This window comes from Suncus etruscus, chromosome 1 (assembly GCF_024139225.1).
Source record: "Suncus etruscus isolate mSunEtr1 chromosome 1, mSunEtr1.pri.cur, whole genome shotgun sequence".
Taxonomy (NCBI): Eukaryota; Metazoa; Chordata; class Mammalia; order Eulipotyphla; family Soricidae; genus Suncus; species Suncus etruscus.
Window position 1 is genome coordinate 189,148,655 of NC_064848.1, and position 16,794 is coordinate 189,165,448.

Below are 16,794 nucleotides of genomic sequence, written 5' to 3' on the forward strand. Positions count from 1 at the left end.
CCTCAAGGGATTCATTTCTTTCAGAAAACAAGAATCAGGGACTGGAATTCTGAGAACTTGTGGGCAGCATTTCTTGACTTCTGGAAAAAGGTGACTGGACTACAGATCAAGGGACCCCTGCCTGGCTGGTCACTGAACCTGCTCTCTTTCCAGGAAAAACACAATCACTGGCCTTCTCCTTATATACAAATCAGGGCTTGAGGGGCCAGAGAGATAGTACAGTGGGTAGGGCACTGGCCTAGCATGTGGCCAAATCAGGTTTGATTATTGGCATCCCATAGAGCAGGGGTCTCAAACTCATGGCCCACAGGCCGTTCGCGGCCTTCCGTACAACATTTTGTGGCCCTGACCTAGAGGAATCTTTTTTTGTTTTGTTTTGTTTTAGTTGTTTGGGTCACACTCCCCAATGTTCAAGGCTTACTACTGACTTTGCACTCAAGGATCACCCTGACTTAGCCTCCTGTGGCCCCCAGGTAAATTGAGTTTGAGACCCCTGCCATAGAACCACCTGAGTTTTGCCAGGAGTAATCCCTGAGCTCAGAGCCAGGAATTAGCTCTAATCATTGCAGATGTGATCCCAAAACAAAAGCAAATAGAGGCTTAATATATTTGAGGGGCTTTTTGGGGAGAGGGCAGGGGGACGTTTGAGCCACACCTGGTTTGTGCTCAGAGCTTATTTTTGGCTGCACTCAGAGATCACTCTTGGAGGGACTTTAGGGGACCATATACGGTGCTAAGGATCGAACTTGGGTTGGCCACATGCAAAGTAAGCACCTTATCTACTGTACTGTCTCTCGAGGCCCAGTAATTTAGTTTGAAACTCACCAAAAGCATGTTTAGTTCTCCCAATGTTGGTGACCACTTAAAGCAACTCCCCAACAACAATTCATGTCCCCTGTAAATGTGCACCTACAGGAGCCCTGTTCAGCAGAGGTCAGGGATAGAGCTGCTGCCTTCACTCTAAACTTGCTCATCATCCCATAGCAGAGGGCTCGTCCTCTGCACATCAATGACCCTGGATATACTTGTTGGGCAGGAAAGAAGTGAGGGGCAAAAGATAGCCAGGAAGAAGCAGACATCCTTGAGCCACAGGGGAGGCCTTTCTGCTGTATCAAGTCTCACTAAAACAAGGGGCCCTGGGGCCGGGCGGTGGCGCTGGAGGTAAGGTGCCTGCCTGCCTTGCCTGCGCTAGCCTTGGACGAACCGCGGTTGGTCCCCATATGGTCCCCTAAGCCAGGAGCGACTTCTGAGCGCCACCGGGTGTGACCCAAAAAACAAAAAATAAATAAATAAATAAATAAGGGGCCCTCCAGGGAATCGCTTACTAAATCCCCAGGGAAGCAGAACTGAGAGCAGCAGCATCTGCTCTTCAGGAATATTCTGCACTAGTACAGGACGGAGACACAAGTTCAAGGCCTGATCCAGAGGACAGAAAAGAGATCCCTCCCCCATGTCTAGGGGTTCTCATCCCACACATAATGGCTTCTTCCATCACGTCACAGTCACCTGGGGCCAGATGCCTTCTGAGGTCACAAATAGCTGAGATTTGCTGTCCCTACCACCCCCACCCTGGCTTAGCAGGAACTGATGAGGCATGAGACGCAGAACAGCAAAGCCACGTAATCTGGGTCTCAGGGGTGCCAAATGACAGAGCTGTCACCTAGCTAGCAGAGCCAGGGATCTGTAGCCACTTAAGCTGCTGCTCAACTGTGGTCCTGGGAGGAAGAACAGAACCCAGGTCACGACGCCTGCACTCCTTGCCTACACTTTATGTCACCGACAGGCTATAAAGGTTACAAAGTATAGGACAAGTAGAATTCCCACAGATCCCTCTATAGCTCAGGGTGGAAACAGGCTCTCAGAGCTGACAGGGGCCAGAGAGCAGAGGCTCTTAGTCCCATTCCTGCCACTTCCAACACAGCATAGAACCAGACAGTAAGAATCACAGCCCATCTCCCTCCGCACACCCATGATCTCAGCCTTGACCAGAGGCAAGAAAGGGGCCAGGCAGGTTCTCTGTTATCTTCCTCGCTGCTATGGCGGTAACCCTGAAGGCTGCCCTCCTGGTGAGAAGGCTGGGGCTCTCTCTACTCGGATGATCCACCCTCCACTTGGATGATCAGGCACAAAACCCCATCAGCAGTGACCTCATGCACCAAACAGAGAGATCTCTAGGGCTCTCTCTGCCCCCTTCCATGCAGCCCATATTCACCCCCAGCCCTGCAGAAATCTAAAACCATTGGAGCTCTGGATGAGGGTATTGGTGGAGAGGCTAATGTGGGGAAGATAGGAAAGGAAGACAGGGGGATAATGGCACCTGTCCTTACCAACCACCTTGTGCTCTGCCATTTTCTTCACTTCCCAGCAGAGCCCCCTAGCCTCTTGCCCCCTGTCCCAGGCAGTGGGAATGGACCTAGCTCCTTCTCTCTGGCCTCCCATGCCTGAGCCAAGATAGCCAGGCAGGGGCAGAGTGCTGAGTGGGGACGTGAGAGCAGAGACAGAAACTGGGGGCAGGTCCCACTGGGGCAGGGACAGAATGAATTTTGGATGACAATGCAACAACTCCTGGGGAGAGAAAGGAAACCCAGAGAGTGGGGCAGGCCCCGTGCGTGGGGCAGGGCAGCCTACCTTGCAGGGATCTTGAACTTGGGACTGAATCTGTCAAAGAAAATGACCAAGACAACTGAGTGGCTCTGCTGAATGCAAGGGGAACAGTGTTTTGGAGTGTTTGGGGGAAGGGGGGCTAGACATGGGGTAGCAGAGGGGGTAGTCAGGTTAGTCAATCCCAGGGACAGGCCTTCTATGAGTGCCCTCAGCATTTCACATCTATTACACCAAACCCGGGAGGGGTAGTGCCTGGAGGACATGTCCACTGCCCCAACGGCAGCCCCCAGCCCTCCCTCACAGCTCCATGAAATGAGCAGATGAGGGTGGGGGCACATGGAGACCATGAGTATAACCTAACCATGCCAGAGTAATGGGCCATGCCAAGCTCATGGAACTGACTCTAGTAGCCTGGCAGGCGGCTGGGTAGGGCGTCCCATCTTTGAGGACCCACAGGCCAGAGAGTTTAAGTTAGCTGGTACCAAGGGGCTGGGAGATGGATGTTCTGAAAGGGGGGTCAGGAGTCTGTATTTTCACATAGGAAAGGTGTTGGGAGAGGGTAGATGGAGAGTGAGCGGGATCTCCAGTTCTGGAACCTTCACCCCCTTGCCCATCCTTTGCACTTCCTACTGGTCCCGTGGCAAGCAGAGGCAAAGGGAAATACAGGGAGATTATGGAGGTACCTGGTGGCATGGCGGGCTTGGCCTTCTTGGCAGGTGCCACCTCATCAGACCTGGACTCGGAAAAAGACGCTGTTCGGCTGGGGGCTGGAGTCTGGGGACAAGAGCAGAGGGTCAGAGGGAGCAGCTGGGAAAAAGAGCCCCCAGAACCCAAAAACAACCCATGTAACAAGAAAGACACGTAGTGGGGCTCTAAGGGAATTGGAAGTACCAGCCAAGAAGCAAAAGGGATTGTAAATAGGCTCTGAAGGAGCCCCAGAACCAGAGCCGCCTTTCTCACAGATGGCGCTCAGGGCGGACTTTGAAAAGAGTAGTGGCTTAGCAGTAGAAATTGGCTTTGTCAAAGTGAGGCCCTGGGTTCAATCCCTGGCACCACCAACAAAATAAAGGGGCTCACGAAATGCTCAACAGGCTGGAACACATGCTGGGGGAGTGGCGTCTTGAGTTTGATTCTCACTGGTCCCTCCCCCACTGTGTAGGAATAGGCCTCTTCCCAAAAAAAAACTTTTTTTTTAATAAAAGGTCATTTTGTCTTGGCAGAAAATAAAAGCTAGAATCCATCCCTTCTCCTGCATTCCCTCAGGAATCTCTAAGAGCTAAAGGGAGGGGCTGTTGGGAGGGGCGCGAACCTGTGTGGCAATGGGCAGGCAGGGGGGTTGGCATGTACCCACCGACGTGCTCCCACTGGCATTAAGGAGGAAGTTCGCAGTATGGGCTGCAGTGGGCGGCTGGTTGGGGATTGGACGGTGGCCCAGAGCCATACCCACAATGGCCGTCATGTGTGTCTCGGTGCCAAAGACATGGATGGGAATCCCAGTGGTCTTTCCTGCGAGGGAGAGAAAACATCCATGATCCAGGTATTCACATACGTGTCCTAGCCCCGCAAACTCAGCAAAGATCCCCCACAGAGCCCTCAATATCTGTGTGCATACAAAATAGTCCAAGAGTGTGTGTATTTATGTGTGTGCAAGATAGTCCAGGTGTGTGTGTGTGTTTGTGTGTGTGTGTGTGTGTGTGTGTGTGTGTGTGTGCGTGAGTGTACACAAAACAGCCCATGCTCTTGCAAGCATAAGGCTGTGAGTATGATCCCTGATATCCTGACACACACATTATGTGAGCCCAGGAGTCCCATCCTTTAGGATCTCAAAAGTCGTGCAAACAACTATGTGAGCACCACAATCTGAGTGATCGACCAGGCCAAGGAGAGCTCACGGGCTGGAGCACACAGGCCTGACAACATGTGAGGCTGTAGCTTAGATCCCCAGTCTGACAGTGGCTCTTTGTACTCCCTGCCAAGCTGGGTTCCAGCACCAAACCTTTGGGCCCACAGAGGCCACAGGTTTCCAAGAAGCCCCTAAGCACGGTTGGGCAGATGCTCAGGGACTTCAACAGTCTCAGAATTTAAAACAGTGTGGAGCCCAGGGAACAGTGCACACCACACCACATCCAAGGGCAGGAACACTGGAGAAACAAGTCAGTAGGTGGCCCCATCATCACAGAAATGGTGATCAGGGGCCAGCGAGATAGCACGAAGGTAAGGCATTTGCCTTCCATGCAAAATGATGGTGGTTGGAATCCCAGCATCCTATATGGTCCCCCGTGCCTGCCAGGGGCGATTTCTGAGCGTAGACCCAGGAGTAACCCCTGAGCACTGCCGGGTGTACCCAAAAACCAAAAAGTAAAAAATTAAAATAAAAAAAAAAATGGTGATCAAGGGAAGGAAATCAACTAATTCAAAAAGAAGTGGAAAAAAATAAAGAAATGGCATTCTGACAGTCCGGTGACCATGAGAACCAGTGGAGTATGTTCTCCGACAACAGCTGATCCCCGCTATCCCCAACCAACTCATGGCCGCCTCAGTGGGGTCTCTCTGGCCTAGCCGCCTCCCTCAGGCTCCGGCCCTGACCCTCCTCCACACTGGGCCTCACCACAGGCTTCTTGCTCCTCCCTGTCCCATGCCCACCTAGCCATCAAAGTCCCTATCTGACCCTGAGACTACACATAGGCCCACATCCCTCCAGTTCTACGCTGCAGGTGTGTTGAGGAGGGTGCAGATGTAGAGAAATGAGACAATGAGGACAATGATGAGGTTTGGCGGGCATTGTGAGGGCACCTTTTACCCAATGCCTCGCTCTACATGGGACAGACCACAGCTACTTGGCACAAAGTTTGCATTTTAGGCTCAATCCAGGCAAGCTGGGAAGACCCCAAGACTCAAGAGATGGGGGTCACCAGCTTTTCTAAAGTGCCAAGTTTAAAGTCTCATGAGCCCTCCTAAGACTCTCAAAATCCAAGTGAGAAAGACCACCATGATGGCCACTGCTCTCACTGTCCCTCTGGGCTCAGGAAGAAGACAGCCCTCTCTGATCCTTCCCTTCTTTCTGCACCCACCTCACCCACAGCCAAATCCCTTCATGTCTACCCACCACTGGCCCAGCCTCCTCCAGAGGTCCAACAGCTGCCCTTGAATCTGTCTTCCCAACAGCAACTTAGCACCCCTTTCTATCCCAGTCACAATATATCACCTGCCCTGACTTCCAGCAACTATGGCCCAGGATCCAGGCCCTCACTCCTGGTGCTTGCACTGCCCATGTCCACTCTGGTTGTGGTGGCTCGTCTCCATTTCTCCACACTCTGGGGCCCCCTCACACCTCAGTGCCTATAGTCCAGTCCCTCTGCCCGCAGGCCTACCCTCTATAGATAAATAGATTCAAGCTGCCCCTGGCGCTTCCAGATCTTTGCCCACATGACCTCGGCTCAGGTGAGCGGTCTCTGTACATCCCAGGCTGGACAGGACTGACTGTGCTCTCCATTTGTCCTTCAAGGACCTGAGTGCCACCAGCCCTTACACCGTGTTCTCCCTCACAGCTCATGGAGCCCAGTGCCTGCCACACATGGGGTCTCCCACAGCTGCCCAAAGAAGCAGTAGCTGAGCCCAAGACGCTTTCCTGCCCATCCTGGGGCTCAGGACTGCAAGGGTGGAGAGGGCAGAGCAGAGTTAGAAGCTGCAGAGCAAACCCAGACAGAGATCCAGCAGGGAACTGGGAGTCTTCTAGAGACAGGACCTACTGCAGGAACCACAGTACTCCAGAGAAGAGAAAAAACATCCCCCAACTTACCCACTTCTCCCATCACTCTCAAGCCCTCCTGGTAGTTGGGACCACCTCGTCGAACGAAGATGGTGACCTCATGTTCTTTCAGGGGGCCCTGGTAATCTCGGATGGCTCTCACGATGCCCTGGAGACAGAGGGAACGTGGTCATGAGACAGGGACTGACCCAGCCAGGGTGCCCAGGACTTCCACACATGCAGACTGGAAGTGCCAGCCATGTACAACCCTGCAGAGAGCCCTGGATATGAAGAGCCCTGGTCGAAGGGAGCTGGCCCTCCCTTATCACTGGGATTCTAAGGCTGTCTTTATTACAGTTAGTGCCTGTCATCCTATAGTGGGTAGGGGGGCTGACTTTGCTCTAGACCAAAGGTCCTTACACCAGGCTGCCCAGCAACGACACCTGCTTCAGCCTGTGTGTAGCCAAACGGATCCAAACAGAGACATCTGAAGCGGGACTAATGAGGCTGGTCTCCACCATTTCCTGAGAGCCCAGACTGTCAAGGCTGACATTTATTTATTAACTATGCTCAGGGCTTGAGGAACTGCCAGATGGGTGCATTACTGTGACCAGTTACTGTGTGTCCACGGGTGGCCTCTGAGGTGGCTCCCTGCCTGCAACAGACAACTTTGAGCATGGGTCAGTGGTGAGAGAAGTCCTGCTCTCATGAACCTATATGCCCACCAATGCCTCTGCCCGGGCACAGGGATCTAGGCTAATGGGGGTCCACAAAGGGAGCAGGAGCCTCACAAAGATCATCAACACACAGTATACAGAGTCAGAGAGAGCTCAAGAGGCTGAAGCACATGCTCCGCACACAAGAGTCCAGATCCATCCCCAGCACCAGTCTCCTGAGCATCACCAGGAAAGACTTCCCCACCCCAAGCACAGAACCTGGGTCCTGAGTACCACCAGGAATAAAGGAAAGAAGGGAAGGGGGAGGGAAGGAAGGAGGGAGGAAGGGAGGGAGGGAGGGAGGGAGGGAGGGAAGAAGGGAGGGAGGGAAGGGAGGGAAGAATGCAAAGGGAAGGGAATAGGGAAAGAAAGGGGAAAGGGAAAGGGAAAGAGGAAAAGGAAGGGGAAAGAGAATGGAAAGAGGGAGGGAAGTAATAAGGGAGGGAAGAAGAAAAGGAAGATGGAGAGAGGGATGGATACAGAGAAGAGAGGGAGGAAGAGAGGAAGGGAGGAAGGGAGGAGGGAGGGAAAGAAGGAAGAAGGGCATAGACCACTGTCTTCCTTTGACCTGTGAGAAATGGGGCTAAGAATTGAGACACAAAAGGCTCTGGGTGGGGCCGGAGAGATAGCATGGAGTTAAGGCGTTGCCTTTCATGCAGAAGGTCGTCAGTTCGAATCGGGCTTCCCATATGGTCCCCTGTGCCTGCCAGGAGCAATTTCTGAGCATGGAGCCAGGAGTTTCCCCTGAGCACTGCCGAGTGTGACCCAAAAACCACAAAAAAAAAAAAAAAAAAGGCAAAACAAAAGGCTCTGGGTGCAGAGACCTCAGAAGAAAGCAGCCTTTCTCCCCACACTGACCCCAGATCTCAGAGTGAGAGCAGCTGCTTGCCCAGAGCTGCTATCTACCTGAACCTTCCCACCCCGGAGTTCCCACCAGGGCTGGGTTACACCTGCAATTTCTGTTGCCTCCGGCCTTGCTAGTGGGGACCTCCCTCTCCTGCTCCCCCAAGTCCAGTCCCTTGGAAACTGCCAGCCACGGCAATCTGTTACCTTGAATGTAGCAGCGACGTTGGTGAAGTTAGCAATGCTGCCTCCAATGATGAGGATCTTGCCTGGATTGGGGGGGGGGGGGGAGAGAGAGAGAGAGGTCAAAGCAGGGTAGGCAGCTGGACCTGAGCAGTTTCCCAGAATATCTGCTCCTCAGAGTTCCCTGGATGTGAGGAGGAATCGGTTCAGGGATAGAAGGTGCGGGGAATGGACTAGATTTGGGGCATCCACCAATCTCGGTGGGTCAACTCTGCCTCAGTTATGCCACAGAGCACATCGTTACTTTAAACTCCAGCAACGCCAGTATTCCTAATATGTAGCCAGAATTAAGGCCTTCTTGGGGCACTAGGGAAGGGGCTCCTCACTGCATGCTGTGCAGGTAAGAGAGATGCTGGCATTGCATGGCCCAGGTGCCAGATGTAAAACACAATGATCACTCCCTGCTATCCGAGTAGGAATGAACCTGCCCTCCCCTCACACCTACACATTACATCCACAGCTCCCCCTGTCCTCCCAGTATGGGGAGCTGGGCTATTACTATCCCCTTGGACAACAGGGAACCAACCAGCAGCTGAGTGACTACAGAGGGCAGACCCCTGCCTTATCCCAGTGGCTGCCTCACCATCCGGGTGCTTCTCACGGGTCATGAGGGAGAGGATTGTCTTGGCATAGTCATAGGTCTGCTGTTCACTGGGGGCGCCTGAGTACTCCCCGTAGTTTGCCAGCTCGTTGACTCCTCCCAGGTCACAGATGGTATCACTGCCAAGGAGATGGGAAAACAGTGTGAGGCTCAGGAAGCCAGGGCCAAGGAAGTAGGTAGAGGCCCCCATAGCCTCAAGGGGGGCCTAGGGAAACTGAGCCCTCAGCCTTCAGGTCCACAATCCCCGCTCAAGTCAGTCGATGACTCATGGGCAGTGTAGTTGCCAATCCTGGGGCACTAAGGTATATAGAAGGAGGGTAACAGAAACTCTGAGCATCTCCAGGCGCTGGGGAGAGACACACAAACCAGCAGTCTCTGCCCAGGAGAGAAGGCCCCATGAGAGGCCAAGGTGGGAGAGAGTCTAGGCAGAAGGAACATGGCTGAAAGTTATCTGGAGACAGGCAGATCTCTGAGTGCTGTGATTAACTACTGCCAAGGATATATATTATCATATTCTATATATGATCCTAAGGGTTCTAAGAAGTGTGTAAAAAAAATAAAATAAAATAAAAAACACCTTTAAAAAATAGGGTCAAAAAAAATAATAATAGGGTCTTGGGGCCAGAGAGATAGAATGAAGGTAAGGCGTTTGCCTTTCATGCAGAAGGTCATTGGTTCGAATCCCGGCATCCAAGATGGTCCCCTGAGCCTGCCAGGAGCAATTTCTGAGCAGAGTCAGGAGTAACCCGAGCGCTGCCGGGTGTGACCCAAAAACCAAAAAAAAAATAAATAAATAAATTAGGGTCTGAGGCCAGAGAGATAGCATGGAGATAAGGTGCTTGCCTTGCATGCAAAAGGTCAATGGTTCAAATCCTGGTATCCCATATGGTCCCCCAGCCTGCCAGGAGTAACCCCTGAGCACTGCCGGGTGTGACCCAAAATCTTAAAAAAAAAAAAAAAAAAAAAAGAGTCTAGGGGCCAAAGATAGTACAACAGTAGAATATTTGGCTTTCACGCTGCTGACCCAAGTTCGATCTCCATCATCCATATGGTTCCCTGAACCTGCCAGGAGCAATTTCTGAGCACAGAACCAGGAGTAACCTGACTGCTGCCGGGTGTGGCCCAAAAAACATAAATAAATAAATAAATAAATAAATAAATAAATAAATAAATAGGATCTCAAGACCAAAAAAAAAAAAAATACCTGGGCTCAATCCCCAGCACCACATATGGTCTCCCAAGTCCTACCAGGAGTGGTCCATGAGCACAGAGCCAGGAGTAAGCCCAGAGCACAGATGGATGTGGCCCAAAATAAAAAGAAATTTTCTCCTACCCACCCCACAAAGAAGGACACTGAACAGTGATTGACAGAGAGGGGGAGAAAACAGCTTACTGCTACATTCTGCCTTCAGATTAACTTCCCATGGTGCACATCGCTGATCACAGGACTTCAAACTAAGAAAAACATTCTGAAGCACAAAGTCTAGATCACTGGGTAAGGCTGGGCCTCACCAGAGCCTCTCTAACTCAACAATGCCTCATGAGTACCTGTTCTATACCAGAGAAATTGGAGACCCCAAAGGAGAAGCAACTTGAACCAGACCATAGGTGTGGAGCCCCAGGTGGACATGCGCCAACCCCTCAGTCACCTGTACACGACAGAGGCGCCACCCCCAGCTACCATGGTCCAGATCCTTCCCTTGGGGTTCAGTAAGGTCAGCTTCAGGCTCGCCCCACTTTTGGCATCCAGGTCTGCGATGTAGGCCTCCTAAAGGGAGAGCACAACAGGTGGGCCTCGGGTACTCCCTTAAAAGGGATGGGGGAGGAGGAGCTAACCAGGGTTTAGAAAAAAACATGACAAGTCGTCCAACACCAAAGCCCCCCATCACACTCACTGCCTGGAGGTATGCATACCACCCATGCCTTTTTCTCCTCCTTCAAGGCCTTGTTTCGCCCTCTGTCTAAGCCCCAAGCCTCACTATGCCATTCTGCTGTGTCACTGCTTCTACCAAGACCCCAAGAACCAGTATCTGCCCGCTGAGCTTATCACAAGCTCCCCGGCCCCTCCTGCCTCTTCCCTGGGCTCCAGTGACATCACTCCAGGTCTGAGCCTGCTGGGCGCGCCTCCCCCTCGGAGCCCAGGGTGGGAAAGAGCAATCAGAATTCTCAGTCAGTGGCCAAAAGAACTACCTTCCTGACAGGATTAGGGGAACCACTTAGAATTATTGAGAAGCAACAAATCAAGTTAAAAGCCCAGGGTGGCTGATTGAGGAAAAAGTCTAAAAGGATTTCTGGCTGGGATTCAAAGGCCTGGCGGACTCCCACCCTCCACCCCCCTGGGGGTTTTAAGAAAATTAAATGGCTCGTGGCCTTCCTCTCCCTGCCAAATAAATACGCAGCCTTTGAGGCTCCCTGCACCCCCACCTCTTGTCCTCCACCCAAAAGCAGTCTCACCTCCGGGTATGCCTCCCGCCCGAAGGGAGGAGGGAAGTCGATGTCGCCCCACTTCACTTTGCAGATGTAGTCGGCCGTGGCGTCCACCTTGGCTGCCAAGTCAAGGACGTAGACGCCATCTTTGGTTACCACTAAGAGAAACAAGACAAGAGGATGAGGTGATCATCCCAGGCAAAGACCACCCCCTCCAGACTCCTCCACAAACCCAGCCACTAGTCCAGCACTACCCAGGCCTAAGCAATTCCAAGCAGGACAAAGAAAACAAAAAGGCCCTTAAGGAGACCCAAATTTCCATGTTTTCCTCTCCCTGCCATCAAAGAAAACAAGAAGCTTCTTCCAGACCTACAGATAAGATTTTCCCTACAGATAGGGAAAATGCTTTAGGTGCTATTGCAATTTTTTTTTTGGGGTAGAACAGTGTTGGGCTACACTCAGCAGTGCTCAGGGTTTACTCCTAGCTCTATGCTCAGGGGACCATAGGTGGTGGCAGGGATCAAACCTGAGTCAGTCACATATAAAGCAAATGCCTTAACCCCTACAGTCTCCAGTCCCAATGCAATTTTTGGGTTTTCATTTTTGGGCTTTTTTTTTTTTTTTTTTTTTACTTTTTTGCATCCAGTGCCAGGGATTGAACACAGGCTCGTGAATGTCAGGGGCACATCTAACTGCTGAGCCACATTCCCAACCCCACCAATGTAATTTTTAATCATCCTGATAAAATGCTACGGACTGTGCCTTAGGTATTTAACTGTTCATCCCTGCACAGCTTTACCATTAACAACAGTATTTAAGGTGCAGGCTGCTTTGAGGAGCCCCGGGAGGTGCATATACCTGCGTCTCCTGGGGTCCAGCATGGAGCTGACTCTGGGGAGGGGAAGCAGAAGCAGCGGGGTGCACTGGGCCCCCTGCCAGCGGAGCTTATTTGCCGCACCTCGCTGGACACCCTTCTTCTTCCCTTTCCCAGGGCCATTTAGTTAATTAAGTTAGCACACAGCCATCTGGTCCATTAGAGCAGCTGCATCCCCAGCTGGATCTGGGTTTAGGACTTTGCCCTGAGAAACACCCGATCAGAGCCAGCCCACACCACCTGCCTCCTTCATCATCGCCTTTGAGCCTGACCACGGTCCTGCCCGTCAGCATGTAGACAATAACTGACCATCTCTGGGAAGGGAGGAATGGTGAGTGGGGCTAGCACAGGAGCACCCAAAGAAGGGAGCAAACCAGAGCAGAGGCAGCCCAGCCCGCTCCTGGCAGAACCACCTGGCCCACTGGCAGAAACAGCCCTAGCCCCCTGCCCCAAATCAGGCCTCCCCCCTCATTGCAGAACAAATGAAGAGCAAGAAAGCAGATGCTGGATCAAAAGAGGAATAATTGCTGAATGCCAACATCCCTAAACAGGAGCCTCCCTGAGCTCCTACACACACACACACACACACACACACACACACACACACACACACACACACACACACACACACAGTGCCCTTGTCTCCTTTGGGCACTGGAGACCCTGGCAGATCTGGCCCTTGCCATGCATGGAAGAGCCAATTACCAAGGGGGTTGATCTCGAGGTAGGTGAAGTATAGATCTTCATAGAAGTTGAAGAGGCCGGAGATGAAACTGGCCAGAACTCTAGAGCGGGGAGAGAGAGAGAGAAACAGGCCATCCATCAAGAGGTGGCACATAAGACCCTTTCCTGCTGCCCTGCCTGGCGGCTGCCCTGCTAACACCACTGCCAATGCAAATCCCCATCCCTGGACATCACTTTGTCAGCTGTGGGGGTGGAACGGAGCTGTCAGGTGGAAGCGGGTGGCAGCCAGACAGACAGGGGCAGGGAGGTGAGAGACGCTGACAGGGAGACTGACAGCGTGCAGGGACATGATGCCAACCTCCCCTCCTCCAACACACAGGGCTGCTATGCCTGCTCCCTCACCTCTGTCCACCCAGATACAGGAAGGGGAGGGGTGCTGGGGTGAGGGGGCCCCTCCCCATCCCCCCACTGCCCATCCCACCTCCCGTTGAGTTCACTCAACTCTTTCTTGTCTGCAGGTGCGTGGACCAACAGATGTTTTTTGATGGCTTCCACAGTCAGCTTCTCGTCCACACCGACCAGCAGCTTTTGGGCTTTGGCATCCACGTCGCCCACGTCCACACCCCCCTCGTGATGGAAGAGGACATAGTCCCCTTCTCGGGTGGCATAGATGCAGACATAGAACTCCTCCGCCTGACATGGGAAGAGGACACTGCATGGTGAGGGGGCACTGAGCTAGGACCCTTAAATTGCTCTGGCCTGGCCTCATTTCTACAACCAGAGAAAGCAATCTGGGGAAGACGGAGCCACAGAAGAGATGGGGACCAACCTAACCAGCAGACTTGACCATGACCCTCCCAAATCCTACTCCTTCCGGAAGTACTATCTGCACCCCGCCTCTACGTCCTAGCACCTGTTCCAGGGCCACCTACACCCCTGGCACAGCTCAAGATGTGGGTCCCATGGGGCAGGAGAGATAGCACAGTGGTGTTTGCCTTGCAAGCAGCCGATGCAGGGCCCAAGGTAGTTGGTTCAAATCCCAGCATCCCGTATGGTCCCCTGTGCCTGCCAGGAGCTATTTCTGAGCAGATAGCCAGAAGTAACCCCTGAGCACCACTGGGTGTGGCCCAAAAACCAAAAACAAACAAACAAAAAAAAAAGATGTGGGTCCCTCTGCCTGTTCTCATTGACTCTGCCTTCTCCTTCCAGCCACTTTAAGGAGGTCAAAGGCAAAGCACCCACATACCTGACTATGAGGGACGAAGGGCTCGATCAGGAAGTTCTTGAGGAAGCCTCTGGCCTTGCCAACCTATGCACAGAGGAGGAAAATCAAGTCTGATAGATGGCATATTCTCTTTCCTGGGGCAATGCAGCACGAACCTTCCCCCCACATCTGTGTTCTGGCCCCCATGGGTAGGGGAGGTTCTTGCTACTCTGAACCAATCATAGAGATTCCCCTGAAAACCAAGTCAGAGGGATCCCACAGCCCTAAGCTCAAGGTGTCATGAGGAGCTGGAGCAACAACACAGCAGAAAGTGTGATTGTCTTGCATGCGGTTGATACAGATTCGATCCCTGGCACCTCATATGGTCCTCCCAGCCCTAGCAGAAATGTGATCCCTGAGTGCAGAGTCTGTTTGTGTCTCAAAGTCCCCTTCACCATTCTCTGCCCCTCACTGGCAGGGTCTCTCTATGCACACACAATGTCTGCCTGCCCTAGCAGGGGAGAAATGAGCTGCTACAATGCCCCACCTCAAAAGCACAGAGCTGGAGTATCAGCACCTAGGCCCTGCTGTCACCCTACTGAAGTGTTGAGACAAAGGGAGGCCCCACCAAATTCAAGCAGGGAGACCCGGCCGGGGGCCTTGAGTCTCAGCGCAGGAAGAGGCAGGGGTGGCAGGGCTGGGGGAGGAACACTCGTCCACTCACTTCCTGGCTGAGGTCAACAAGCCTGCAGAGCTAATCAGTGTGAGTGGGTCCCTGGCAACCGCCGAGGCAAGACAGACCTCATCCCAGCCTCAGCACGTCACCGCTGAGTCAGGGACCAGACAGCAATCCATCAGAGGTAATGAGCTGCTCCCGCCGCCCCGACACCCCTCAATGGCTGGCTGAGCCAAAGAGAACAGGAAGACCTCTCTGGGGACGATGCTCAGCCTCCAGCCCTGATAAACTCACCCCAAAGCCCAAGGTCAAGATCTCTTTGTACCCAGGCCCACATGCAAAGCCCAAGGTCTGGCTTTAGCCCCTGGGAGAGGGGAATATGTAGAGGTGACTGGACAGTGTCACCCCAAGATAGGAAGATGTCTCTGCCCACTATAGGGAGGTCAGGAAAGAGAATAACCCCTTCTCCATCCTGGCCCAAAGGTTCCCCAGAAGAGGCAAAGCCAGGATGAAGAGCACATCCTGGCTCCTCTTAAGTCATGCTCTGTCCTCTCTCTCCCTTTGAGAGCCAGAAGAAATAGAGTTTATTTCTAGCATCTCTCAGCCTTCTTAAGCCATTCTTCACTTTAGCTCTCTCATCTACAGGGCTAGAATTAATCACCAGGCCAGGCAAGACCAAGAATTAGATTTACTCTCCAATAGGAAGCCCAGGAATTTCAGCCCCTCAGCTTTTCCCTGAGTCTTCATCTCTCTTCTCTTTTCTTTTCTTCGAGTTGGGGGCTATCCCCAGCAGCACTCAGGGGTCACTTCTGATGGAGCTTGGGGACCCTATGGGATACCAAGGATGGAACGGAGGTGGCTGTGTGATAGACAGACAAGTGCCCTACCAGTGGTACTATGTCTCTGGACCCTCTATCTCCTTTGCTTTTTCTGCCTGCTTCATAGTTGGTACATGGCATGACAAGCTACCATGTCCTTTTCAGAGATAGGAGGAAAGGAGTGCCCAGAATGAGACCAGAGTCTCCTCTAAATTGCTGCTCAAAAAGCAGACCACTGCCTGGCTTTCCTATTGCTACGGGGGTCACTTTTTTTCTTTGTTTTTGGGTCACACCCAGCAGTGCTCATAACTTAATCCTGGCTCTGTGCTCAGAGATCACTACTAGCAGGCTTAGGGGACCATATGGGATACCAAGGACTGAACCTGGTCTTCGCATGCAAGGTAAGCACCTTACCTGCTGTTACTATTGCTCGAGTCCCAAAGTGGATAACTTTGAAAGCACATGCTCCCCCACACAAACACACATAGCCCCAAGAAATAGGAATGAGAGCAAAACCAGTCCTGCCCTAAGTAAGCTCATGGGGACAGTCACAAGGTTGGCTGGCCATCTTATCACCCTGCACCTCACCCCATTCCCAGACTCACCGTGGCTTCCTGGCCCAGCCGAGGCTTCAGCCAGGACTTAACACCGTCTAGTGAGAGGTTGACCCCAACGAGTCCCAGCTTTCCACGACGTTTGATCAGCTGGTCCGGCTTGACCACCAGGCTCTATTAGGAGAAGGGTTTGTGTTCAGAGCAGAAGAGGGATGAGTAAAAGGAGAGATGGCAATCCTCCAAGCTGAGGCTTCCAGTCTGCCCTGTTCCCAAAGCCAGTCCCTTCCAACCACCATTTTGGAAGCTTCCCTCACCCATCCCTATCATAGTTCTCACAGTCTGGGCCTGGGATAGGCCTAGTCAGAGAAGGTGCTCATTGATTACCAGTTGAATAAATAAGTGATTCCCTATCCTCCCTCTGCAGTATCTCAGCTTCATTAATCAGTAAACTCCTGAGAACAAGGACTAGTGGTGTGATAACACAGTAGGCAGGGCATTTGTCATGGTAGACCTGGGTTTGTTCCGGGCATCCCATATGGTCCCCTGAGCACAGCCAGGAATAATTCCTGAAAGCAGAGCCAGCCAGCCATAACCCCTGAGATTTACTGGGTGTGACCCTTCCAAAATCCAAGCAGAGAGCTGCGGGTTGTCATCTGGTCAACCTATCCCTGCATTTGAATCTCGTCTAGCAGCCCCAGCCCCTGTTCTCACAAGAAATTCTTTCTGCCCTTGTGGCTGGGTGGCTTCATGGCAGAAGGAAACAGACATTCCTGAAATCCCAGAGCATGGCTCAGAGTTCTGC

General features: G+C 52.5%; 1 protein-coding gene across 1 annotated transcript in view; it reads right to left on the bottom strand.

Moving 5' to 3' along the window:
- ACLY (ATP citrate lyase) overlaps positions 1–16,794 on the bottom strand; it is a 50,077-nt gene that overhangs the window by 27,293 nt on the left and 5,990 nt on the right. The window contains 12 exon segments of the mRNA XM_049781637.1: positions 2,629–2,658; positions 3,288–3,378; positions 3,956–4,110; positions 6,404–6,521; positions 8,119–8,180; positions 8,738–8,874; positions 10,405–10,523; positions 11,210–11,340; positions 12,762–12,841; positions 13,243–13,433; positions 13,987–14,049; positions 16,044–16,166. Coding sequence (XP_049637594.1) covers positions 2,629–2,658; positions 3,288–3,378; positions 3,956–4,110; positions 6,404–6,521; positions 8,119–8,180; positions 8,738–8,874; positions 10,405–10,523; positions 11,210–11,340; positions 12,762–12,841; positions 13,243–13,433; positions 13,987–14,049; positions 16,044–16,166 — 1,300 coding nt within the window.